This window comes from Aythya marila, assembly GCF_965140915.1.
Source record: "Aythya marila genome assembly, chromosome: 1".
In the NCBI taxonomy this organism is placed as follows: domain Eukaryota; kingdom Metazoa; phylum Chordata; class Aves; order Anseriformes; family Anatidae; genus Aythya; species Aythya marila.
The window spans coordinates 181,064,248-181,089,408 of record NC_139042.1 but is presented as its reverse complement, the minus strand read 5'-3'; the positions used below and the strand labels follow the sequence as shown (position 1 = coordinate 181,089,408).

The following is a 25,161-nucleotide window of genomic DNA, read 5'->3' as shown; positions in this document are numbered from 1 at the left end:
CTTATGAAGAAAAGTTGTTAGATCTAGACTGAAACTATGTGAGGAAATTTAGACAGATGCAATAAACCTGGCCCTGGCCCAGGTGTCTCAGCAAACCACAGTGTGTTAATCAGCAACATGAATGAAATGCCAATCTGAGTTAGCTCATACATCATTACTTCCAGACACCAAAATTTTCCACTGTTATTTCTGTGGGATGGTAGAGTGCGTCTCTACTTAAATATACACAGTATAATGCATATGACACTTACTACAGTTTTATTAATAAGCATTTTTTCAAACTGACAGAGCAAGCTGTCTGAAATTTACCTTATGTTCAAGACAACTAACTTGAATAATGCTTACAGTAATAGTTAGCAAAGCTGTGTAACAGAGCAGCCTCTGACCAGAATCTATACAAAAAATTCCACTTAAGGAATGCAGTGAAACAGATCGGAAACACTGATATTTAACCACATTAGGGACTGCAGAAATGCATTTTCTGCTCTCAAAAACCAACTTTGAACATAAAGTTATGTAGGTGAGTGCAATCACCAGAATGTTTGGAAACAGAATGCATTTGACAGCAGCATGTAATCTATTTAGATCCATAAGGAACTGCATTATCTTAGTATCAAGCACGCTAATTATAGAATAGTAGCTTTGGCCAAATATATGGTAATCTACATGAGTAAAGATAGTGTGTTTTTCCACCAACGTACCTGATACTCATTTTCTGCAGCCTCTACAATTTTTATAAATTCCTTCGCCGTCTGGGCTTCATTCTAGAGAAAGAAAGTATTTGAATTAGGTCTGATGTACAGCATGATTCCCATAAGACCAATTACATTGTTTTTTTTCCAGTAATTACGAGACGTGCGTAGATTCCACGAGAACACGTGGCCATTTAGTGACTAAAACAAAATTGAACTAAACATTCATCTAAAAGGCATACACTACATTCTTTGTTGCTATGCCTTAATTGTTCTTGGGTGTTGTGCTAGTTCAGGGTAGGAGCTAAAATTATGAGGAAATAAATCAACCAAGTATGCAGCAATATAGTTTTTTTTTTTTTTTTAACGCATGTGTCAGGCTAATAAATTTAGCTGTGATAGGAAATGGTATTAAAAAAATCATAACAGTTCAACTGCAAACAAGCATACAGAATATCATAGAGCTTATTACAATACTTTGATTTAAAATGTTATGGCTTGATAAAAAGACATGAAACAGAACAGTATTTATAAATATGAGAATGCACATGCGTAAGCCTCTAAAAACATGCTAAGTTTTGGTGTTAACAGGATCAATGTTAAATTTCCTGTACAGCTTCAAGAATTAATTACAAACAAAACCAAGATTTCTTGCTTCTAAATATTCTGGAACAGGCAGAAAGCACTAGACTATATCTATCTATCCATGTTCTGCAAGAACAGAGGCTGGACTACATGGCTGGGGGACGGCTATAGCAGTCTCCACTCTAACTGGTTTAAAGTTTCACTGAAATTGCACTTAGCAGCCATGAAAGTGCTCCTGGACACTCTAGAGAGATGGAGAAGTTAATAGAGGATTACAGATGGGAAGGGTTTTGACTTTTCAGTGAACTGAGACAATGATTTAAAATACTCTGATACGGAAAGGAAGAATTTGTGGTAAAAATGCTTATTTGGCTCAGACAGAAATTAGGAATACGAAAGTAACCAATTATTCATAGCTCCAGCAACAAGAGAACTCTTCAGTTATTTATTTCATTCGTGCCCACTGCGGGTACAAAATTGCATCTCTGCCAAACAATGAAAAGGAGGAGTCAGCAGGGCTCCTTTTAATCTACCATTCTGTCTCTGTGAAATAAAAACCTGTACAGCCTCCACCCTCAAAGCTAAGGTTAAAAAAATTGGTAACCAGCAACACACTTGCTTTTGTTCTATGAGGAAGAAGGAAGGTTATGCAAAAGATCTTTTTCTACTCATTGGTCTTCTGTCACAGAATTAAGTCAATTCCAATAGAAAGTGAAGCAAAAGGAGAAACTGACAGGAGAACTTCTTCTAGATAGTTTCCCCTGAAAAAAATCTTACTTGAATGAAGGAGTAAACAGATCTCTCTGCTTATGGGGTCAAAAGTAATTTTATATTTACAGCTCCAGAAGCGTTATTACTTGGCACCACAGTCCACCATTCTCTATGCTGCTATTGCATCTGAAAAGCCAACAAGCCCTGCTTTATATTAATGAACAATGTTCCTTTTTGAAGAACTAATCTTTTCAGCCCAAATGGTCACTACTAGTCATTAGCATGAAAATACTTCTACAGTTCACTTCTAAAATTTCCCTTTACCAGTTTAACTTCACTGGCTTAAGTTTTCTTAAGGAACACCCCCAACACGAAATCTTACTGCTTACAAATACAACCTCCAGTAGGCAAGAAGAGTATTACTTCAAAAGTAGTAATTCATGCTGCAACAGTACCAAGTCCTAAAGGATACATCTGCTGCTATTCCCACACAGTTTTTATTTTAACTGTCTGCTCCTTGTTACTATGAGTATCCATTTGTCACGAAGTTGAAAAATTTTGTTTTAAACCCAAAATTATGCTTTAAACACAAGTGTTCCTCAAGCTGAAGCATCTCTGAAAGTGCTTTTCATACACAGAAGCAGGGGGCTGATAGCACCAGCTACACATAGGAAGGGGAAGGAAGGGAAAATACTATTGCTTCTCAACTGGCAGCATTTGCTAACTATTTTTAGCATACTGGTCTTCTCCTCGTGAGCAAAGGAGTGCTACAGGTGATCTCCTAGAGACTACTGCTGAAGTCAATTACTATACCTTTACTGAAGTGGGTTATTACAACTTAAACCTTCTTCATATTCAAAAAGTCATTCTAAAGGACACTCTACCTACTGAAGTTTAAATACAACAGAAGTGCAGGAAGACAGCAAGCTAAAACTTTAAAAAGTTGATTGTAAAACTTTACAATCAAAGTTAATTTAGCTTATATAAGCTACATGCAAGCATACACAGGTTTTAGATATTTAAAAAAGTCAAAACATTTAACTACATGCTATGTAAAAGTAGTGCATATTACATAGAAAATATTTATAGATTAGAACATCGATTCTCATTCATGCAGAAGAAACTAGCTCCCAAATTTCTTTTTTTTTTTTTTTTTAAGCTTGCTTGTGTTGTTAAATTAAAAAGTCACTTGAACATACATACTAAGGTCCCTAAAGTTCACTTACAGACACTGTTAGAGAATCCTGTATGTCTTTATGGCTCACAAGCTGAACATTACCATCTTCATAATAGTGAACCTACAGAAAATTAAACAAAAAACTCATATTAGATGCTACAGAACATAATCATACAGGAAAATCAAGACATTGTAGCATTTATCCCAATAGCTAACTTAACACACTTAAACAAACAAACAAAAAATGTTACAGAACAACACATAAAACAAAATGCTGTAGAATTAAAATATTTTTTCTGAGGGTGGAATTGAAGAAGCTACTCTGAAAACATTTTGGTTTTCCATCTGCCTCAGGTGGTACTTCATGCAAAGAAGCTTAGGCCTTGCTTAGCAACACAAAGTAGAAGACTTACTTCTTACGTGATAACCTTTCTAGAAATTCTTGATGTGGTAAAGATATATTTAACATGACTTTTGGCAAGGCTTCAGGGTACAGTGAAGTTCTTTCTTCCTCCTTCATCCAAACCATGTGCTACAGACAACGCAACATTAGGCTTCCCTTTCTTTATCTGTCTGTTTTTGATACTTCCCTCTATCAGATATGGCTCATAACAAAAGCAGGTACACATAGAGACAAAGGAGCTCTTCGGTACAAAGTCTGTCAAGGTTAGGTAGCAAGGCAGAACGAAATCTGTATCTACAGAACAGCTTCCTTGCTTATTTTGCAGGAGGAGGAGACTGGTGAAACTTCACTCAAGCTAACTTCAGTACTTTTAAATTCAGGTGGGAAGGAGGGAAGGATCTGAAAACATTCAGCTTCTAATGCAACTATGAGAGATCTTAAAAAAAAAAAACAGAAAGCATATATGGAATCACATGCAACAATTGACAATAATTCCTACAGAAGAGTTGTGTAACTGACACCTAAACAAGTATCCTTAAAGATATTTTTACTATTTCGATGAAATGAACATACGTAAAGTAGCTGATGTCATGAGAAATAGAAGCATTTGTCTCTCATCCTATTAGGCAAAATAACATTTTAATTTGCTGATTAAACGTACAAGACAATGATTTCGTATACATTATGAGCATTAGTTTTGCAAGAGACCCTCATTTTTACACAGAGCACATAAAATGAAAACATGACACAGAATAAGACAGCTACATGCAAGCAAAAGAAAGATCTCCTACATGGGAAAACATTATTTCATAAGATTCATCTTATTAGATTTTTTATTGGAAAGCAAGCATTTGACAATAAACAGGTATTATCCTAAGCATAAAATTGACTCCTTTTCAAATCCAGCATTACTGGGTGAAACTTCTGACAGTGTTTTTCAGTCCAGTTCCTCAGAGGTGAGAAGCGCTTACTCAGTGCAAAATCCTGAGACTTTCCAGTGAAACTAGAGAACCCAGAGAAGTATAATCCCCCCTCTTCTCTGTAAGGATACACTGGGCAGGATGCCCAAATTTCCCATGCTCTAAAGCCAACAGCAGCACAAACATCTCTCTCACTGAGTCACATTCTTAGCAAACATTCAGGCCTAAAATTTTAACAGGGATGAAGCATCAAATCTAATTCTGGGATTTGTTACATCGTAAAATATGAGAAGTAACTGTTCTGTACTATACCTCACTGCTGACATCCTTCTAGAATGCTAGGCCTGGGCTCAGAAGACTACAAGAAGGATGATGTTTATGAACAGAACCTCTTGGAAAGGTTAACTAAGGAGGGATGAGAATAACAAATTATCTAACAGATAAAATTAGTAGCCAGTACACTTATCAGTTGTTTTCCATGCAGAGTTGGAGCATGTCAAGTACCACAGGGATTTAAATTTTAGTAGAAGACTCTGCTGTTGCACAACTTTCTTTTAATTATATGTAAGACAAAAATTAAACATTGTAAGAGAATAGGACAGTTAAGACCATCCTATATTATTATTATTTTTAATAAAGTAAGAAAAAAGGGAAGGGATGGTATAAATGACCTTAGGAGTATTACTTAAGACACCTGGAGACTGGTGATGCTGGAATTTTCCCAAATGTATTCAGAAAAGATCTCAGAACCAGGGCAATGTCCATACTGTTGTCATAAAGACTTCCCAAATAACAGAAATTCCAGTGCTCTGAAATTTAACTAATTTACTGTGAGCCTATCCTAGAAGATAGCTTTGCTCCTTAAAATACATTAAAGCACTCAAAGTGTTTTTGGAGGAGGGAAAGGGAGTGTACTCCTACACACATTGCAGAAATTACACAAAATTTCTAAAAATTTGAAACTGAGTTTCCTCAGTGAAACGGGAGCTTCACAAACAAGCAAAGCAATTAAACTTCTCATCACTTCCTAAAACCACATACTTTATGAATGTGAATAATGTCTTAATTATGTAGGATAGTAATAAAGGACAAAATCAGCTGGTACCCAAATTGAGATGCAGAGTTAACCTAACTCAATTCCCTGTTCACTCTATTTTCTAGGTTACTGGGCTAAGTTTTCTCAGAATTAGGTAAAAACTTGCCTGCTTGTTCTGGAAAATCTCCTAAATGTTTAACCAAAAGTGCATGCTGTAGACAAAATGTCTATTTTGTTGCAAGATAGATTTAAGTGACAGTTTACTTGGATTTTCTCTAAGTCTTAACAAGCCTAAAAGTTTCTTAGGGTGCTTACTATGATCATCTTGATCTGACAACACAGTAACAACTGTCCACATTTTGAACAGCACTCTAGTTGTTACAGAACTTTCCCTGAAGCAGGAAATCAGATTCAGTGCCCTGCTTAGGGAGATCTGAGCATAGGTACTACAACCCAGAACATCCTAAGCTTCAGACTAGAAATACACTCCATCACATCTTCCTGCTGAAATCAAGTCACTGAGCAGCAGGGAAGTGCAAAACTCCTAGGGGCACAGAGCAGGAAAAGGGAACTTGTCTATGTCTCATTAAAAACAAAACAAAAACCCACAGAAAAAACACGACCACAACAACAAGAAAAACCCACCTACGCTGCAAGTCAGACTGCACTAACATTCTAGTCCCTGATCCCAGAACTGTTTCAATAAATTCCTGCAAAGTATGTGTACACATTCCAGGGAACGGATCCAGGAAGTCAAGTCCTCCTGCCTACCACATGACAGTCAGACTTTCTCGTCTCAAGAGTTCTGCATTCCTTCTTGGACAGTATCTTCTTTCTGAATTCCCTAAAGCCAACAGGATGGGTAAATGCTGAATGAAGGAGACCTAAATTCAACATTTTCAGATAATGGAATGATCAAAACCTCTCTAAACAACAGGGTGGATAACATAACAAGGAAAAAAAAAAAAAAACTATTTCAGAAAGGGCCTACCCTTAAAAAACTTCCCCATGTAACTGGGAATTCAAGTTCCTACCAGATCACTGTACAAGAAATTTAAGTAGGTATATGCCTAGCCAAGGTGAACATGCCTTCTGAAGTCCACAGAATCATTATATCAAACATATTTTGTACAGATGAGGCAAATATATAATTAAGTGACTACCACTGAACTGAATGGTCATCTCTGCTTTGCTTCCCAGGCTCCCCAGTTCTCTTGGAATATTTAATACACTGGCCTGAGTCTCCCTGATAAGGGGAGACTTTACTGATCAGGACACGATTTGGGATAAGCATACCTGAATTTTCAAGATGCCAGCCACTTGAGTGGTTGAAGGAGTGATTGTAAACTTCCATTCTGACCTCCAACGGCCATTCCTTTAAAAAAAAATAAAATAAAACCCAGACATCACCCAATTGGTTAGGAAAAAATAAACAAACAAACATACAACTGTTAGACAAAGAAAAACAGAGAATGAAACACCCAGTAGAACTATATATACACAAAATCTTTCAAACCATAAGGATTCAGACCATAACCAGCAAAGAAGAGAACAAAATTATTCTGGAATACTGGAATGCTTATGCTAGGTTTTGGATGTGGACCAAGAACATCCATTAGTAAGGATCATTTAACACCAGGTCTCAGCTTCTATATAAAGGCTCCAGTGTTCTTTTCCTTCTTTATTATTAGGCATATGCACTCAGGATTTTGTTTCCAAGACCTGAACAACTTGCTGGATCAACCGAAGTCACACTTCACATTAGGCTACAAAAGACCTGACTAAAAGGAACATTAAAATAGCAAGACTTTCTGCTACGCTGAGCTATAATCAGGCCTTTCCTTCTACCATTTCTGTTCCAGGACAACTGTTCCCTTCTAGCAGAAGGGAAACATCTGGAAAACAGCATGGGCAGATTGTATAGTTTCACCTGATTTCTTTCCTGTAAATTAGGCACTTTTTGATTTAGTTAGGTTAGTGGGTTAGAAAGTTAATATATCGTAGGTATATTAAGAAGGTACTGCAACTGCATCTTGATTCCTGCTTTGCACTTAAGGAAAAGTTTTGGTACTATAAATTCCAGTTCTACTATCTCTAGGTGTACACCACAGAACAAAACAGTGGGAGAGAAAGACTAGGATTAACAGCTGGTAATGGATCTATATCATCATCTCTTAGATATGAACAGCATTAAATCAATTATAAAGCCCTTTGTTATTATTTCAGACAACATCCAGATCACAGATTATCACTGAAAATTCAGACTAAGGCATTCATAAACTTGTAAGGAAACTGAAAGGGTCACCTTACTCAGTAACACTAGTTATTGCTGGTAGCTTTAAGACTGATCCATTAGTTGTAAGAAAGATTCCATGCTGAACTATAATTTTAGGTAGAATTTTAGCTTGGCATTGAAACCTGCACATCTGAAAACTAACAAGATCATTTGCTTCTTTGTCACTTAGAAGTCCCTGTAAGACGACCACAATGTTTCTACTCTAGGATATCCTCCTTGGAATAGTATTTTAAGGAGGAAAAGAGTTCCAGTTAAGTAGGATCCTTTTCTAGGAAATGCTTTACCTTACAAATAACATATTATTACTTTATTTATCACTGATGAATTAAGATATTTTATAAAATATGAACAAATCACTGCGCAAACCATTCCACTGATACAGACAAATGATGGAATCAGTATGTATATGTAATATTCACCTTTGGCATTAGAAAACAAAGTTTACTGCACTTCCATTCATTATCCATAGGATTACTAAATAAAATTTCAAGCAGATGCAAAATATCAAAGAAAATGTATTTCTTCATACAACTGCACATACCAGCTATCTTTAGGAGATACTTCCTTAACTGAGTTCTGGTGCTCTGGTATTTATTTTAACTTTAGCTAACTTAACTCCAGCCAATTTCCTGAAACAAGCTTTCCACCCCACGCTGTGGAAAACATCTTGACATACCTTACCCAAAGCTTAATGATTCAAGTCCAACAGTAAATTAAAATTGGAGCACTTTCTTAGAGACATGCAAGCTAGGAGTTGTTTTCACAGAGGAACCTAGCCAAGTAGAAGCAACAGTATTAAGGAACACAGATGAGGGCACTGGTGATGGCGTAATAAAGTAGAAGAGTCACAGAGGGAGTTTTACAGAATTCCTGAAATCCCACAAAGGAGATGCAGATGTGCAGTCTGCCATTGTACTTCCTCCAGGGGAAAAGCTTTTCTACATAGTACTGGCAGAAAAGCTTGGTGGGGAAAGATGAAAGATGCTCATGCACTTACTTCTCTGACCCAAGGATAATCATTGTAACGGCAATAGTACAGCTATCCACTACGCTGTATTTTACTGTACCTGTATCCATACAGAAACTTACCAAAAATTTTTTGCTTGGAACTGATGGCTCTCTATGCATGCAATAATGGTTTGCTGTCCATCAATTGTTTTACCATACACCTTAATTAGAAATGAAAGAAGAACAGAGTTAACATTTCGTTTATCTTACTCAAGCCAATTAGCAATCTCTAGTCCTATCATTGTTTCAATAGGGAATAAACTGTAAAATTGCATTCTACAGTAACTTATAATAAGATATATAAGATATAATAAGATATATCTTATTATATCTTATATAATAAATCAGTACATGAAACATGAATTGTAAATTACAAAGCAGTAAAAAAAAAATTAAGATTTAAAAATTTGAAGGTCAAGCATCTTAACTTTACGTGTTCCAAACTTTGTTTTTGCAACTCAGAATTTCAAGCACACATGTCACAGCAGTCACTGCTGTACTGCCACAAGGGTTTCAGACACCAGTAATTCTGCACCTAAATGGCGATTTAAACCTTTACAGATTAGTGAAAAATTGATAAAAAGGTAGGTTTGGGCCTCTGTTCTGCCTCCTAAAAACAGAATAATACTAGAAGTTATCTCAGTGAAGGTGCAATCTGCCTTCCTTTACAGAAACTCTGGCACATATTTGACTGAGGAGAAATCCAATTCAACACGTTAATTCACTGACTGAATATTCATTTATTTACTAGATTAGTTTTCCACCAGGTTAATGTAAAGCACAGGACAGCTATTATTAGATCAGTTTACTGAACTTTAAATAGTCATAGGGTTACTAACAGCAAATCAAATGCTACTGCAGTCCAGAGTGAGAGGTTTTATTTTAAGAAAACATCAGAATCCACTGATTCTGGTTGTAAGAATACAGCATTTTGATACATAGGACAAGTGATGAAGAGAAAACAGTTTGCTTTACCACCAGTTTTGTCAGTAAACCAATCCAATACAAGGTCTTATGAATTGTTTGTTTGTTTACTTATTTTAAAGTAACCCACCAGGTATCCAAGATTGATGGGGTACTTCTATAGTCATTTACAGAAGGCCTTATTGCTTTAAGAAATTTAAACAAAAATTCCTCAGAGGTGAGAGTTAAGTCTTCACTATGACTGGACTAAACGATAGTAACCTTCAGTAACTATCCACTGGTAATCCAACAGCTGCTACATTAAACTTCTGAAGCTTCCCCTCATTTCCCTGGATGAACACTTGACAGAACTAATTCTTTAGAGTTGAAATTAACTATATTCCTGGTTTATCAAGAATTAGTTGCAAGTTCTTTTTAAACTTCTATCTAAAGGAGCTATACGTTATCTGCTCATAAGTGGAATAAAATGATTTTACGTAATATTTTCATCTACTTGATATTAGGAATTTAAATAAATACATAAAAGTCAAAATAAGATCAGACAAATTAGATTTTAAAATGGCACATTCCTGAAGTCAAAAATCTTGTCTTTGGTGCTGTGACATTAGCATTACTCTTAAATGTAAATTTGATTAACAAGATGAAAAGCATGTCAACTAGCTACGTATCTTCACTATTATAAGGTAATAGAGATTTTAAAATACTGTAACAGTATGCTTGGAATGAACATAATTGTTTGGACAACACCCTCATTAATATGCTTAAGCTTTTGATTAGCCCTGATGAGGTCATGCAGCTGGACTAGATGATCTCTGAAAGTCCCTTCTGGCTGAACTATTCCATTTTGTTTTCTTTTTCGTAGGACACGGTAACGGGTGACAACGCTAATGAGGGCAATATTTCACAGCATTTCTTTTTTAGTCTGTGCTATGCTAATAGTACGTGGTTATATAATGTAGTACTTACTGTGCATACACCATTTGGATAGTGTTCTTTCACGTATGCTTTCATTGCTGTCTCAACTGAATTTCTCCAGGATTCTATGGCATTTTCAACTTCATGGGGCCTAGGATCAGTAGCCTCCTTTCTTAAGTGATCAAATTTAAAAGAAATCTTGTTCTTGGGATCCAAAAATTTTCCATTTCCCAAATCACCATGTTCTGTTATCAAAACCTGTGTTAGAAATTTTTAGTCAGTAGTATCTGGTATGGAATAAAGAAAAAAAAACACCATACCAAATCAAATTACATTGTACTGTTAACTGGAGATTATAAAAAGATTCCGATTTTAAACAAAACATGTGCATAGCAAGAGAAGACACCAACATGACACATTGACAGAGTAAAAATCCAGAATCCTACCCTCCTCTTGCAACAAATCATGCAATATAGAAATTCTTCTCTATTGTTTATAATGTCTTCAAGTACTAAAGGTAGAGCAAATCGTTTCTACAGCTCCAAAAAAGGCCTGAATGAAATCAGGACAATGATGCAGAATGAAATTGAAAACTCTTTAGGTATGCTATTTGATTAACTTACTAAGCTGGTACTATTGGTAGATCTTAACACCTATATTTCATCAGGGAAGATGAATTCCTTTTAAATTTCTTGCCAAGATATGTTCCAATATCAGAATATCTTCAAAAATGTAACAAACACTGCGAGTATCATCATATTCGTACCTGTTCATCGTAACCGTCAATTTTTACTGGAGTAAACTGGTCCAAGTTGTACTGTGCAAATGCACTGCAAGAGAAGAAACACCAAAAGAACTGCATCAAGCACAATCTTTTTTCCTTAGTAAATGTAGAAGACTTAGATAACAGCTAATAATACAACAAATATTATATTAATGGCTCATTATTTAGCTTTAGAATCACCTCAATTCACTCAGTACTGATATTGCAATTCCAACCATTACATGATGATTCATGTTCAAAAGTAACCTCACAGAGACATACGCATAAGCTTTACGGTAACCTCTAGATAGTGGAAATACAGATAAAATCTGAATTCCACACAGTTCCTACCTAGTAAGCCAGACAGCTCCATTCTTACAGATAAACTTACTTTTGGCACAAAATACAATAGGTGTAATGTTTTCATGTAGGAAGTAGGGACTAAGGAAACAAACTTTCAAGTGTCCAATGACTATAGCATCTATCAAGAAACAAAAAATGAAATCCCAAAAGGCAGAGAAGAGTTCCAAAATCCAGGCCTCCCATTTCCAAAACACTTCTAACTATTAGGACACAATACTGATCTCTCTTCTGCCAAATATTTTATCTTAATCAAAGATGCACAATGCACATAATAGGGTTTGACTTGCCAAGCACACACTTACTGAACTTGCTTTTATGCAAACGAGTATGTGACATCTGGTACTTACTGGGCTGCTCCTTCCCTGAGAAGATTGTCATTATTAAGCAGCAACCGAACATCTGAGAAGAGATGTTTATAACACAGAGGCACGGTTAACTCAGATAGGTATTTCAGTCACCTAACAAGTGTCACCAGACTATTCACAACAATTAAAACCCAAACCACCATGTAGCTATACAAACAACTAGGTAAGATACGCATTGCTTCATATTTTGTAATTTTGACTGAACTAAATGAGGAAAGCACCACAGAAATGGATTCCTTCCAATGCAATCTGGTAAGAAGATACAAGCTAAACTCTACAGGTTTGGGGACAGCTCTAGGAATCCACCAAAATAATTTTTAGAGAAATTTTGCATGAGAACAGCACTAGATTCAAGTAAGGATTCAAGTTAAGTTCACTTTTAAGAGATGAAGTGTAAAAACCCTCCCATAGCACTGGTGGTAGAAGTTACTGCAGTTGGATGACACTAACATGGTCTGTGCTGTACTTGACGTTTCTTTTAACCCTGCTATTTTTGTTCTTGCTCTCTAACAATGCTTAGTAGTCAGAGCACAGTATACCACGATACCATTTCTACCATCAGACAAGAAACATGTGACGGAAGTCACTGCTCTCCTCAGAATTACTTAATTTACTGCATAGTAAAGGTGATTTCATGTTTTTGACTTATTTATTATTTACTAGGCACTGTTTTTAAAACAGTTACCTTACAGTTCAATGCAAGTACACATAATAGGTAAAAGTACCAGGAAAGAAATATCCTAGCAACTTAAACCCAAATTTAAAATGCTCATCTTGCTGAGACCAGAGTTAAAGATATAACTGATCATTAGCCTCACTATAACACTTTGACCTCTTCTAAAGAATTCTAAAGAAATCCTATAAGATTAAAAAATCTGGGATATGTTTGAAGCATTTTTCTAAATAGATAAAATCAATTTGGAGAAATTATGTTTAAAGCTCTCTCTTTTCAAGGAGTCAGTCTGAATTGCATGTAAATTTGATTTTTACAACATTACAACAATTAAGTCTTAAGCCTGGACATCTATGATCAAATGTTTTGTTATGAGCCATCCAAATTGCAACTGCATTATTAAGCAGGTAGCTGCAACTAGGTGCTAGCTTAATAACAGTCTTAGCAGCACTGCTATAAGAAATTGCATTAACTTGCAGAGTGCTGTGCTAATGAGCTGCTCACCAGCAGTTCATTTCACAAATGCGCTACAAACTAAGTTTGGGGAATCATCTAGCCACAGTTTAATTGAAGAACACAGTAATTCTAAACACATTACCTTCTTGTAAGAGATTTAAGCTCCAGCCTGCCACTCACTTAAAGTTCAACTTACTGAACGCACTTCCCTATGTAAGTAGCAGAGCTATATGCAGGTTACAGCTAAAATTTATGCCTTATGGTTTTGTACACCCATGTATCTTGGTGCAAGACAAACAGTAACTTCTAAAGAAAATAACATCTTAGGTAAAGTCTAGGAAAGAATAGCAGAGAGAAACTAATTTCAAGTCTCATTACAGCTTATCTACATAACACTGAATATATGAAGGGCTACTGCTTAAAGTGGCAGTTGTGAAAAGAATATTAATCCCCTCCAAACATTTTTAACCCTTAAATATTGGCACCCTACAATTTAGTGGTAAGTATTTATAATGATACTCATTCTTTTAAAGAGGACCACTTTAATTTCAGTTAATTTCTGTTGAAAAACATAATTATAAAGGGCTGAAAAATTTACACTTCTAAATGAAAGCATCAGCAACTGTTAAGTCGTCACTGCTTAAAAACAGAATGAAGGCTGTTCTCATATCACAAAGAGAAGCGGTACTTTCCCACTTTTGCCTTTCAACTCCATGCTGCCTTGGGAGTGCAAAGCTTATTTTGCCAAGCTACAGAACTATGACTGCAAAGCTCTTACAGCAAGTGAGCTGCTAAATAAGCTAGGTAGAATTCAGTAGAGTAATCAGGAATACAGTTTTGGGTCTAGATACCTTAAATGAAAGTAGAGAGATACTCACCATTGAACACTTCATTGAATTCCCCAGGGGGTGCATGAATTATGAATTTTGCTGCTATACGCACCTAAAACAAACAAAATATTTCTGTGGTTATATATACTTGCATTTATTCCTATTCACACCAATCACACATTGTACGGGCTTTAGTGTCCAGACATGCAATTGCACAATTCCTACTGTTTCACGTGCTTATTCGCATTGAGCTACTGTCCTTGTTAGAAGCACAGAATCTGAAGTTCCACTTCTTCAAAAAAGGACAGAGAAGGCTGTCAGTAATGGAAGCAGAAACTAGTCACTTGTTCTGTATTACTGGCAAAAAGAAACTAATAGCATGACAAAGAGGATTGGTAACACTGACATTTCAACTTTCAGTCCTTGGCTGCCTGGGAATCAACACGCACACTATGAGAGCTGAGAACCAGGGACGAAGAAATGGCACAATCACAGAATGGTTGGGGTTGGAAGGGATCTCCAGAGATCTAGTCCAACCCCCCTGCTCAAGCACTGTCACCTAGAGCATGCTACACAGGATCGCATCTCCAAAGAGTCTCCTCTTATTATACTACATATCCTATGCTTCTAAGCTTTCCAAAAGGTCCACAGCTAGGCAGCAATACAGAGACAAAAGCTTAAAAACACTTCTGTGGACACTGAAGCATGTAATTTCACTTAAAAAAAATAAAATCTACTTTAATGCAGATCCTCAAAGAACTGTCTTCAGCCATAACTTTTGGCATGGGATAAGCTGGCACTGCCACTGGAAGTATATGCACCTGCCCTGGCCTTCTCCCTGCCCATGCTTCCACAAACACACAACTGCACAGAGAGCAAAATTAGCAAGGTCATTTTTCTCCTTTTTCAGATCAGTTCCCTGAACTGGCTCGTTGCACAGCTCCAGACACACGTGCTTGCAAAAGGAACACGAAGACAATTTACTTACTGTGCATCAACCTTAAAACGTTTCCACTACCACCTTACTTACAGCACATCCCCCTGCAGACTTCTTCCCATTCATTCTTGTTTTCCCCTTTAGTTGTTAGGAACACTCAAAACACACACACAAACTCTGGTTTCACAGCTTGACCTGAGAAAGGTTTCTAATCTTCACAATTCACAATTCTCCAAGTTAAGGAGACATCCAAAGCGCTCTATTACCTTTGATATGATGTTGCTATTCAAATCTAGCGATATGCCTGAACTTTTATTTCCCATTTCCAATGTCCCCATTCTGTTTCTGTGGGATAAACAGCTTCTGCACTGTTTGGGCTTCCCGTCTGAAATTAAGATGTTTGTGAGGGACACGCTTTATTCACAACTACCTAAAAATAACCACAGAATGCTTCACTTTTAGCCATTTGTGTGTATTCGAAACTGTAAAAGAACTGTCTGCGTTCGGACCAGGCTCTTGACAGGGCCAGATTTCAGGCAGAGGTCCCCAGGAGAGATGGTTCAAGCTCTGAGGGCCCTGCGAGCACTTTGCTGCCTCTGTAGGGGAGCTCAGACCTCAGGGACTGCCCCAGGCACCTCGCTGCTTGTCCGAGACCAGCAGCACTCACCGCTAATGGCAAGGGAAGGGCTGGCAGGTCCCGGCTTTGGCTTTCTACACCGAATGCTACGTTTTGGACTGCTGACAGCCTCTACCTGCTGCTTCAAATACCCACATCACAACCCTCCGCAAGTAACCTCCGGTTTGCATTACTGAGATACATGCCACAGGGCTTACTCTTTCCTGCAAAGAGACACAGAGGAGGTAGGAGGGCCTTGTTTTATGGCAGCTTATTAAAGCCCTTGCCCAGATAAGCCCAATCGTCTCACCTCATTTTCAGCTGTTTTTTAGTAATGCAGAATTGATCTTGCTTTTTTCTTTTTCCACCAGCAAAGAACTATTTTTTTTCCTCACTACTCAGATCAGCTGTAGTATGAGTAATATTCAGGCAAAAGAATTCAGTAGTAACAGATGCTTCCACAGGACAGACTAAGCAAAATACTGCTTTTAATGAAGATTTTACTAGCAAATTACATTCCCCAACAAGATCTTCTCAGTGCAATAAACCATCACACGTATCACTTTTTAAGGGACAGATAACCACAAGCACGCAAATCTGCAATAAACATCTCATCATGAAGTGTGAAGCAGACTCATGCTGGCAGAAGTGAGGAAACCAAGATGTCTTCAGAAGCTGCATGTGTCAGCTAGATGCTGCGTTTTGCTAGCCTGCCTTCCTGTAAGTCCATATAAACTAATCCACTTTTTTCAGCAGGTACGTCAAATTAACTTATCCGTTGAGATCAGTAGCTGAAAAAGCTTTGTTTCCCCAGATCATACATGCAAGAAGCCCATATCAAAGAAATAAATCCAGTATTAAATCCAACTTAATGCACGAGAACTGACAACCAGCTACAGCCTCTCTATTGCCATTGAGCTGCCAGAAGAGCGTGCTCTGAAGGAGGATGGATCCTCTTGCTCCAAAACCAGACAAATACGAAAGCAGAAATGAATGTGCTTTCATGAGCCTTACGAGCTGAAGATCCCCCCCCCTCCTCCCTTTGGCAACTAAAAGCTAGTGGCCCAGCTATCACTTCAGGAAGCGCAAGTAAAAACACAGGGGCAGGACATGTAAAGTGACGTGGTTTGAGGCCAAAATTAAAAAAAAATATGCAGATACAGCAAAAACCACTTTGTAACATACAAAGATGAGTCAAAAAAGCCAACTGCAACACAGTTCATACAAAGTTATTTTTTCTCAGAAATGTTTAGAGAAGACACTTGTGGGAGATGCTTAGCAGTTGGATCTGATGCTGGTTATTCAGCACACCGAGGCTTTTGGAAACTGCTCAGAACTGATTCAATCAAGCCAAAACAGAAGCAACACTGCATCGTAAGAGTCTAAATGCCAAAACCTTCTCATTTGAGAGAAATGCACATTCACACACAGTGCAAACACTTCATATGTATCCAAGTACCAAAAAAATGTTACAACTGAGTATCCCTTTAAAAACCCAAAAAGCCTGAAGTGAGAAAATCCCTTAAGTTTCTCAATTTATTACTCTAGTTTCTTCCCAAACTTCATCTAACACTTTAAGACAACGCTGTAGTTTCCAAGATCAGATTTACAGCCACTGTTTTCAGTTACAAGTCTTCAGCTTTCAAGGAACTGCAAACTGCTGAGTTAACTAACCCAGAACTTCTAACGATCAGGGGTCACTGCATACAGGTCTTGCAAACAGCTTTTTAACACACGCCTTTGCATGGCATTGCATATTTACTATATTTAATGAATTGAAGGCACAAAACCAATCTATACACATTTTCCTGAAAGCTTCTGTGGCTTCCTGCAGTTTTGAGGATGAATTTGGACAAGTCATACACGTGGTACAAGGAAGATCCTCTGAAACCCACAAGAAATAACCAGAACCATCACTTCTTGGAGCACTGAGAAGGGCAGCATTCCCTGCTGCAGGTGAAATTTCACATCAAGGAGTTAAGTGAAGGAGAAAAAGACAGGTTTGTTGTATGCACTGAGCATGGGTATCAGGCAAACTTTCTCCTGCAGAGATTACAGCAATTGCTCTATCAATGAATGCCTGCACTCAGCTCCCATGGTACTTGCAGTTTTTCAGTTTGCACGAGCACAGAGGCAGCAATTTACAGAATGCTGTCCTGTTTTCATCCTTTCGCCTTTATTTCACGACATAATCTCTCTCAAGGCATGCCATCAACCAGATACACGGACAAATCCTCCTCCTCCACCTCTTCCCAGACCGAGGAGCGCTGAAGTGTCTTTTATTTTACAGAAGTCCTGCACAGCGACTTCAAATGCCCCCAAACCGCTCTTCCTGTTTCTGGCACATCGGAAGCTGACACTGGCTGAAAAGCCCGACCTTCTGTGCTGAACGTGCCTATATATGGCCATGAATATGTGCTCGGCCCGCGGGGCCCTCAGTGCCACGCTACGGTGTCAGCTCCGCTTCAGGCATCGGCCAGGGTGCACCTAACAATAAGAGAGGTGTTAAAATATAAGTTAGCTCTTCCTTTCCCCCCCCTTTCTCTTTTTCTCCTCTTTTCCCCTTTTTAAGTTAACCGAATTACAGCTGTACTTGCAGGCACCCTGACAGCTCCCGCAGTTACCGGGCTGCAGGAGGAAGAAGGAGCTGGTAAGCAAGATGCTGTGAAACCACAGGCTTTGCCCCTGCTCTTTCCTACCCTTCACTTATTTCATGTTCAGCCATGAGCTCACTGCAGCAGCGAGACCCACCCTTCCTCCACGCTCACCCCAGGTCAAAGTTTACTGCTCCAGAGCAATAAAAACAGAACAGTGATGTACACATTGAAAGCTCTTTTAACCTATGAATTGCACACAGATCTTAAAAAACAGACAAAAAATGGTGCGGGAAGAGAAAGCCTTCCAATCCACTTCCACTCTACACAGCCACAGCAGCTTTGTTGCTCATCACAGGAAAAGACAGAGCTTCCTCCAGCAGTCACCTTCACCAGCAACTATTGGAAGCGTGGTAGGACTGAGGCATCATGCACAATGCGTTTTATGTTCTGCACTCCTGAGAGAAGCCTCACTTCCCTGTAAGCCAAAACAAACCTCATACTCACAGGTCAAGCTATGTTTGCCAAAAAAGTAGATGAGATCACGTTTAGTAGAAGGGAGCTCTGTGGCCCTGCTCTAGAATTAAAGAGTCTGACGTTTGGTGTGATTCCTTCTGCCACTGCTCTCGTTGCTGGTTCAGGAGGCCTTTCTGCAGCCAGCCAAGCTTAGTCCTGACCCACTGACCTCTATGTACAGGCAGCTAGAGAGAGGGGCTTCTCCCAGCTGGACCACAACTTCAGAAATATTAACACAGTTCAGATTATCCAAATCATTTGAAAAAGTTTCAATTCTCTGAAAATTCACACTAATTCATACTGCCAGTAGCACCAAGTCCTTCAGAGATCCTGCTGGTAGCCCTGGGGGTGACACCGGGCGAGAGCCCTCCCTAGCGTGGCCCGAGTTCAATTCCAACTACTGCTCTGATCCAGCTGTGCCAGTTGTTTTCATTATGCAGCTTTGCTTCCTAATGAATGCCAGAACTGCTCTGGCATCTTCTACCAGTCAAAATTCATTCTGTACTGACAAATGTAGTTTATCAGGAAACATAGTCTAAGGTTCCATCAGCTGCCTCACAAGATGCAATGCTGATGGCCATGGCTGAGCCAACAACAAAGACATGAAACTATTAGTGTGCCCACACAGGAGGGCTGGGAAGGTGGTGAAGGGGACTAGAGGGAAAGACCAGAGGAGCTGAGGTCCCTGGGTTTGCTCAGCCCAGAGCAGAGCAGGCTGAGGGGAGGCCTCATGGCGGCCTGCAGCTCCCTCACGAGGGGAGCGGAGGGGCAGGCACTGAGCTCTGCTCTCTGGGGACAGCGACAGGACCAAAGAGAACGGCATGGAGCTGGGACAGGGGAGGGTCAGGCTGGGGGTTAGGGAAAGGTTCTGCACCCAGAATGTGGTCGGGCACTGGGACAGGCTGCCCAGGGCAGTGGGCATGGCACTGAGCCTGCTGGAGTTTGAGAAGCATTTGGACAACGCTCTCAGATACATGGTCTGATTTTTGGGTGCTCCTGTGTGGAGCCCGGAGTTGGGCTCGATGATGCTTGTGGGTCCCTTCCAACTGAGGATATTCTGTGCTTCAATGATCTGCCAGTATTATGAACACAAAAGGAGTTCTGAGTTTGCCAATCCATCAGTGTTAAAAAAAAAAAAAAAAAAAAAAACAGAAACTGGCTTCCTCTGGAGAGGTAGGTACTTGGTACTTACCGGTCCCAGTTCATTAAGTTCCTGGGCTAGGTACTTTCCAGGCTGTTCCACCAGGAATTATGACACATCTAATATAAAACTGAACTGGGGGTGTTCCATGAAAGGCATAAGCTGTTCAAAGCCCCATCCCTTTCTACAAACTCCTTCGTATAACCAGTGCTCGGCTATTTACCTTGAGCAAAAACACAGCAATTAATTCATTTACCCTGAGAACTTCAGATAATTATTGCTTCTTGCTGCTAGCAGAGAAGTGAGGTGAGCAAGCCCTCAGAGGCCCAGAAAAGCTTTAAGAACATACGAGTGAGAAAGGGATTGCCCCGTGTCAGCAGCAAACCTCCTCAGCATCTCATAGATCCTCACTCGCCCTCATAGGTGTGATTTCAAATAGCACAGGGGCATTCTGATACGTGTAGCATCTCAAAAACCCACAGAGCAAGGATGGTCAGTCTGGCAGAGAAGGAATGAATACAAGAATTAGCATTGCAACTGCTTTGCTCCAAGCTCAACCAAAAAATGCACTGTGGCAGTCAGCTCACTTCTGCTTCTGGGATAGCTGAGGAAGAAACCACTGCAAAAATGTGGTCCTGTGGCACAGGAAAGGAGGGGCACATTCCATGCCCATGGCTTTGACTGCACAGACGTTTCCTTCATGTCAATGCCTGAAGCTGCACTGGAGCTGTGAACATGCATTGCCCCCAATCCATTTAGCAAGCTACAAATTCCATAAACTGTGATGATAAAGAGAAAAGGAACGGAGTCTGGCAATGATCCAAATCAACTCCTGAGGATGAAAACATTATACTGGATTAGAATAAACTCTTCCTTTAAAAAAATACACAGGACAAACCAGAAATAAGTTACTGAAGATAAATCTCACATCATTTTGCATACTTCTATTACCCCTGCCTGTATCTAACTGGCCACCCAGTGATGCCATGCACTATTAATTCAGAAACATGAAAGAACAGAACTGGTCAACTTAGTTTGTAAACTAAGTAGAAACTTAGTTTTCAAGTTTGTAAACTACAAACTTATTTTGTTTGTAAACATTAAATGAACAAGGTCAACCTGAGACTTCAGCTATCACAGTTAATTACTAGAGGCTACGAAAAGGAAAAAGTTACCAATAATTATACTACAGAGAGCTGAAGATATTATATTGGTTTTTGCCTACATCTGTATTTCTCTGAAAGCCTGTGGCTCATCAGTAGTTGGTTAGAAAACAAGTAATAAAACCACGTACATACAAAAGTGATTCCAAAACTACTGAGGGCACTATGCCCCAAATTTATAGTACACAGCATTCTTCCTGCAGTGGTTTTACTCCAATTTACCTTCAATGTAGCCCTTTTTCCAGATATGCACATGGAAACTCATACTATGAGCAACCAGGGAAATACCAAAGCAGTAGAAAAGATTAAGAACATCCCAGGTTAAAAATTTACACAAAATCCAGCTTTTTGTGTATTTACTGGGCTTTCAATAGCTTCCCCAACATTTTCTGAGAACAAGCAAGCAAGAAGGAGGTGTGTGCAATACAGTTGCATCTCAGGAGACTACACCGATATTTTACAGCAACTTATTTCTGACTGTATTCAGAAGTTATTCATTTGTACTTCATACTTCAATATAGTGTCAACCCCCAACATATCTAACCAATCTAATAAATGAAATATGGCTCTGGGAAGCTAGCGCTTCTTTTGTTAAAAAGAAATCCCATATGACTTGACAGTGGTCCAATGCAGTCTGAAATAAATTTATGACTTGGTCTTACCCATAAATCCACTGGAAGCTCAGCAGTTGGATGCTTTTCTTACGGATGAGAGAGACATCAAATAATAAGCATAAAAATCTCAAGGTTTCCTTGCAAGATGCATTCACAGGGAACTGAATAAGTAGCACAATTCTATATTTAGTATAAGGCAAAGGCGTTCCCTTTTGTTTGAGGGGTTAAAGGTACAAGGTACAGCTAACCAGGTACTCCCAAAGCACAAACTCGGCAGTGCCATCCCCAGGCACGGCACCAAGCAGCACCCAGCCCTTCCCCAGCAGTTGCCGCAGAGCAGCATCCACCGTAACCTCACAAGCGCTTTGTTCACACTCCCAAACCGTTCTCCCACCACAAAACCTATATTTTTGTATCCTACTACTCCAAGTTCATTATTTACCATTAAGTATTCAAAGGACACCAAGCCTAGATTCAAGAGCAGCAGAGAGAGGAAGGAACAAAATCAGAGCTTTCTCCACGAGAATTGCCTCTATTAAACTCATGAACCACACCCACATCCTCCACCAATTCCAGGTGTCTGAAAATCCTCTCTCAAAGTTACCTACCAGTTCGAAAGTTTTAATGCTTTCTGTCAAAATAAGAAGAAACCACTTGAAATGCCTTATACTTCAGAAGCTGGTCACTCAAGAATAAGAAACAATTTCCACATGCTGAAAAAAATCTGCTTTCATTTCTTCTTACTTAAGCAATTCAAAGTTCTTCATACCCCACTTTGGGCAACTGCAACTCAGTTTTATACAGTACTCTCCAAGAAAAATGCATTGGTTTGGTATATAATGTGGTTAGAATTACCCTATTCCTCTTTGGTTGCCAAAATCAAAGTCAACCAAAGGTGGCATTTCACGGCAGAACTGTAGGTTGACGATTACCGTTGGGCAAAGAACCTTACCTGCTGTATGCCAAATTGTTCTCTCCCATTTCAAATATTGCTAGATGGCCAATAATTTGATCTATTACTCTTCTTCAGTTTTTGTTCAATTTTTTTGTTGATCTACCTACTTAAGCCATGAGGTTTCCTGGGTAGCAAATTTCTGCAAGGGTTCTGTGAGCACACAGGCAGCAAGGGCCGGGCTTCTGGGGGCACTGGGTGCCGTGCATTCAAAACAGGCCCTGGCATGGTGAAAGCCACACTACTCAGGGAGAATCTGACTTCTCCAAACTGCTCACAACAAAAGAAAATATGAAGTGCAGTTTTAGAAATCACTCATATTTAGAGTAACAAGTTTAATGTGTATGCATCTTCAACGTTCAGCGTTTAAACTTGTCCAAAATGCAGCCAGCTTTGCTTTGGATCATGACTCTCTGTGGAGATGCGCAGTGAAAGAACAAGATGCATTGGGCACAAGCTGCAGCAAGAGAAATTCCCATTAAATACTAGGAAAAGTTTCTGACCACAAGTTCAGTCAAACACTGGAAGAGGTACCCAGACTGTGCAATTCCATCCTCAGAGGTGCCCCAAACTCAAGTCCCTGAGCAACCTGGTCCAAATTAGCCCTGCTTCGATGATGCAGCACTTGGGTTACCCCCAGAAGTTTCTCCCAGCCCGTATGACTCTACAAATAAATTGTTTGCAGTTACACATACACTATATAGTCAATTTTTCAGACCATGTTGAACATTTTTGTAGTTTCCCCCCCACACAAAGTGATTAAAGTTTCAGTTCCATCCTTCAACGCTAAATGTACCGATGCATTTTCACAAATTCTTTCCAAACTCACGCCAACACGTTATGGTATCTTAGCTATGTACAGAGAAATCTTGATCTTGGGAGAACTGCCATGTTCAGAGTTACATGGCAGTCTGTGAAGCACCCCCAACTTCTTCATTCCTATTAAATAATTGTCTCAAACTTATGAATTACTGCATGACTATACCCAAGAAAGACTTTTAAAGTCCTGCATCTACTCCAAAACATTCTGCTCCTAACCATCTATTAATATCCTTTTGAAATCAATGATTCAGAGCTCATATTGATTTAATACACTTAAAAATAAAAGAATTACTAGTTCTTTACAAGTACCAGTGATGGTTTTGGAAAACAAGGTACATTTTTGCATGAAGGAAACACCTGAAGCAGAACCTCCCCTCACTGCTGGGTTTGTTTTTGCAAAGGAAGCTCTGCTGCCAATGTATTAACTTGTGAAGACCAAGCCACACGCACAACGATGCATTTGACAGGCACAGACTTCTCCCCTCAAAGCACCGAGTAAAGAAAGTTTTGCTTAATCAGTGCAACAGAACTGCACTGCAGAGCTCTGCTGGTGTAGTTAGCTCGGTAGGTTTTTGACAGCCGGTTTAAGAAACTGCAAAGTTACCCAACGCACCAGGAAGCGTGAGGCAGCCGAGCCGGCTCATTTTTCACAAACGGGACCCTATTTCCGTGTCAGAGGAGAGGTTTTGTTCTGTTCACAGTGAGCTGGCTTTCTGTTAAAACCCCACCTTACTCCATAGGCCTTCCTAACCAAGCAAAAATCAGAGGCATATGCACACTGAAAGAGGTGTGGCTCCCCTCTGGTATCACGTTTGACAATACACATTTATATGCTTAGCACTTTAAGGAACAAGAGCAATTTTTGCACTAAAACCCTGACGTGCTGTAATTTCCTACTGATACCCTCTTTTCCTCACTGCTGAGGCCTGTTTTCTATCTCCACATCAACACCGCTATTTAACTCCTGTGCTTTGTAGTGAACAGGATTCACACTGCAAAAGGAAAAAAAAGATAAAACACCTACAGTAAACACGTCCTGGCGAGTCACCGAGAGGCACTGACTAGAGAGTGCTAGATTTCATTGTGATTTTAACAGTTTCAGTCTTGTTTTTCATGTGCTGCTATTTGTTAATGAGTATTTACATTAATAAATGCATCTTTTACAGGAAAAGCAGCATCTCCCATTAATCACTGCTTACATTCACGGAGATAACTTGTAGCTTTTACATGCACACTAATACAGTCATGAAGAAACATTTCTATATATGCTTATTAGTCTGACATCGCCACAGGCAGAAAAGCAATTTGTACAGAAATTGGAATACAATTAAACTGCGAAGAATGGTTATTAAACTTTTAGCCAAACTAGTTCAAATATGCTGAATAAATAAGTAGGTTTTGCATTCAAGACTTATTAAGAGAGGATGCGTTACAGATAGGAAGGGAAGAGAAGCGATGATTTCCAATTGCTACCTCACTTAAGAGTTCAGGATTTCCACTTCCCACATCTAATTTTTATTCATAGACTGAAACACAAACAAACTTTTGTTTTTCAATTTGTCTGCAAGCTTCCTAACTCAGTAACCTAAGCGAACGGGACGGCCATACAACCCTGTGTCTCACCACACCTCTCTTTGGGACTGGAAAATCCCAGGTGCGGTAACCTTCACCAGCAAGAGCCCAGCTTCA

The 25,161-nt window shown here is 39.1% G+C and overlaps 1 protein-coding gene across 1 annotated transcript in view; it reads right to left on the bottom strand.

The window, feature by feature from the left end:
* Nucleotides 1-25,161, bottom strand: part of CAPZA2 (capping actin protein of muscle Z-line subunit alpha 2) — a 30,432-nt gene that overhangs the window by 2,095 nt on the left and 3,176 nt on the right. The window contains exons 2-9 of the mRNA XM_082771683.1: nucleotides 14,166-14,229; nucleotides 12,141-12,192; nucleotides 11,434-11,497; nucleotides 10,719-10,925; nucleotides 8,910-8,989; nucleotides 6,821-6,899; nucleotides 3,215-3,286; nucleotides 702-764 (exon numbers count right to left, since the gene is read on the bottom strand). Of these exons, the coding sequence (XP_082627809.1) occupies nucleotides 702-764; nucleotides 3,215-3,286; nucleotides 6,821-6,899; nucleotides 8,910-8,989; nucleotides 10,719-10,925; nucleotides 11,434-11,497; nucleotides 12,141-12,192; nucleotides 14,166-14,229 (681 nt within the window). The remainder of the gene's footprint in view (nucleotides 1-701; nucleotides 765-3,214; nucleotides 3,287-6,820; nucleotides 6,900-8,909; nucleotides 8,990-10,718; nucleotides 10,926-11,433; nucleotides 11,498-12,140; nucleotides 12,193-14,165; nucleotides 14,230-25,161) is intronic.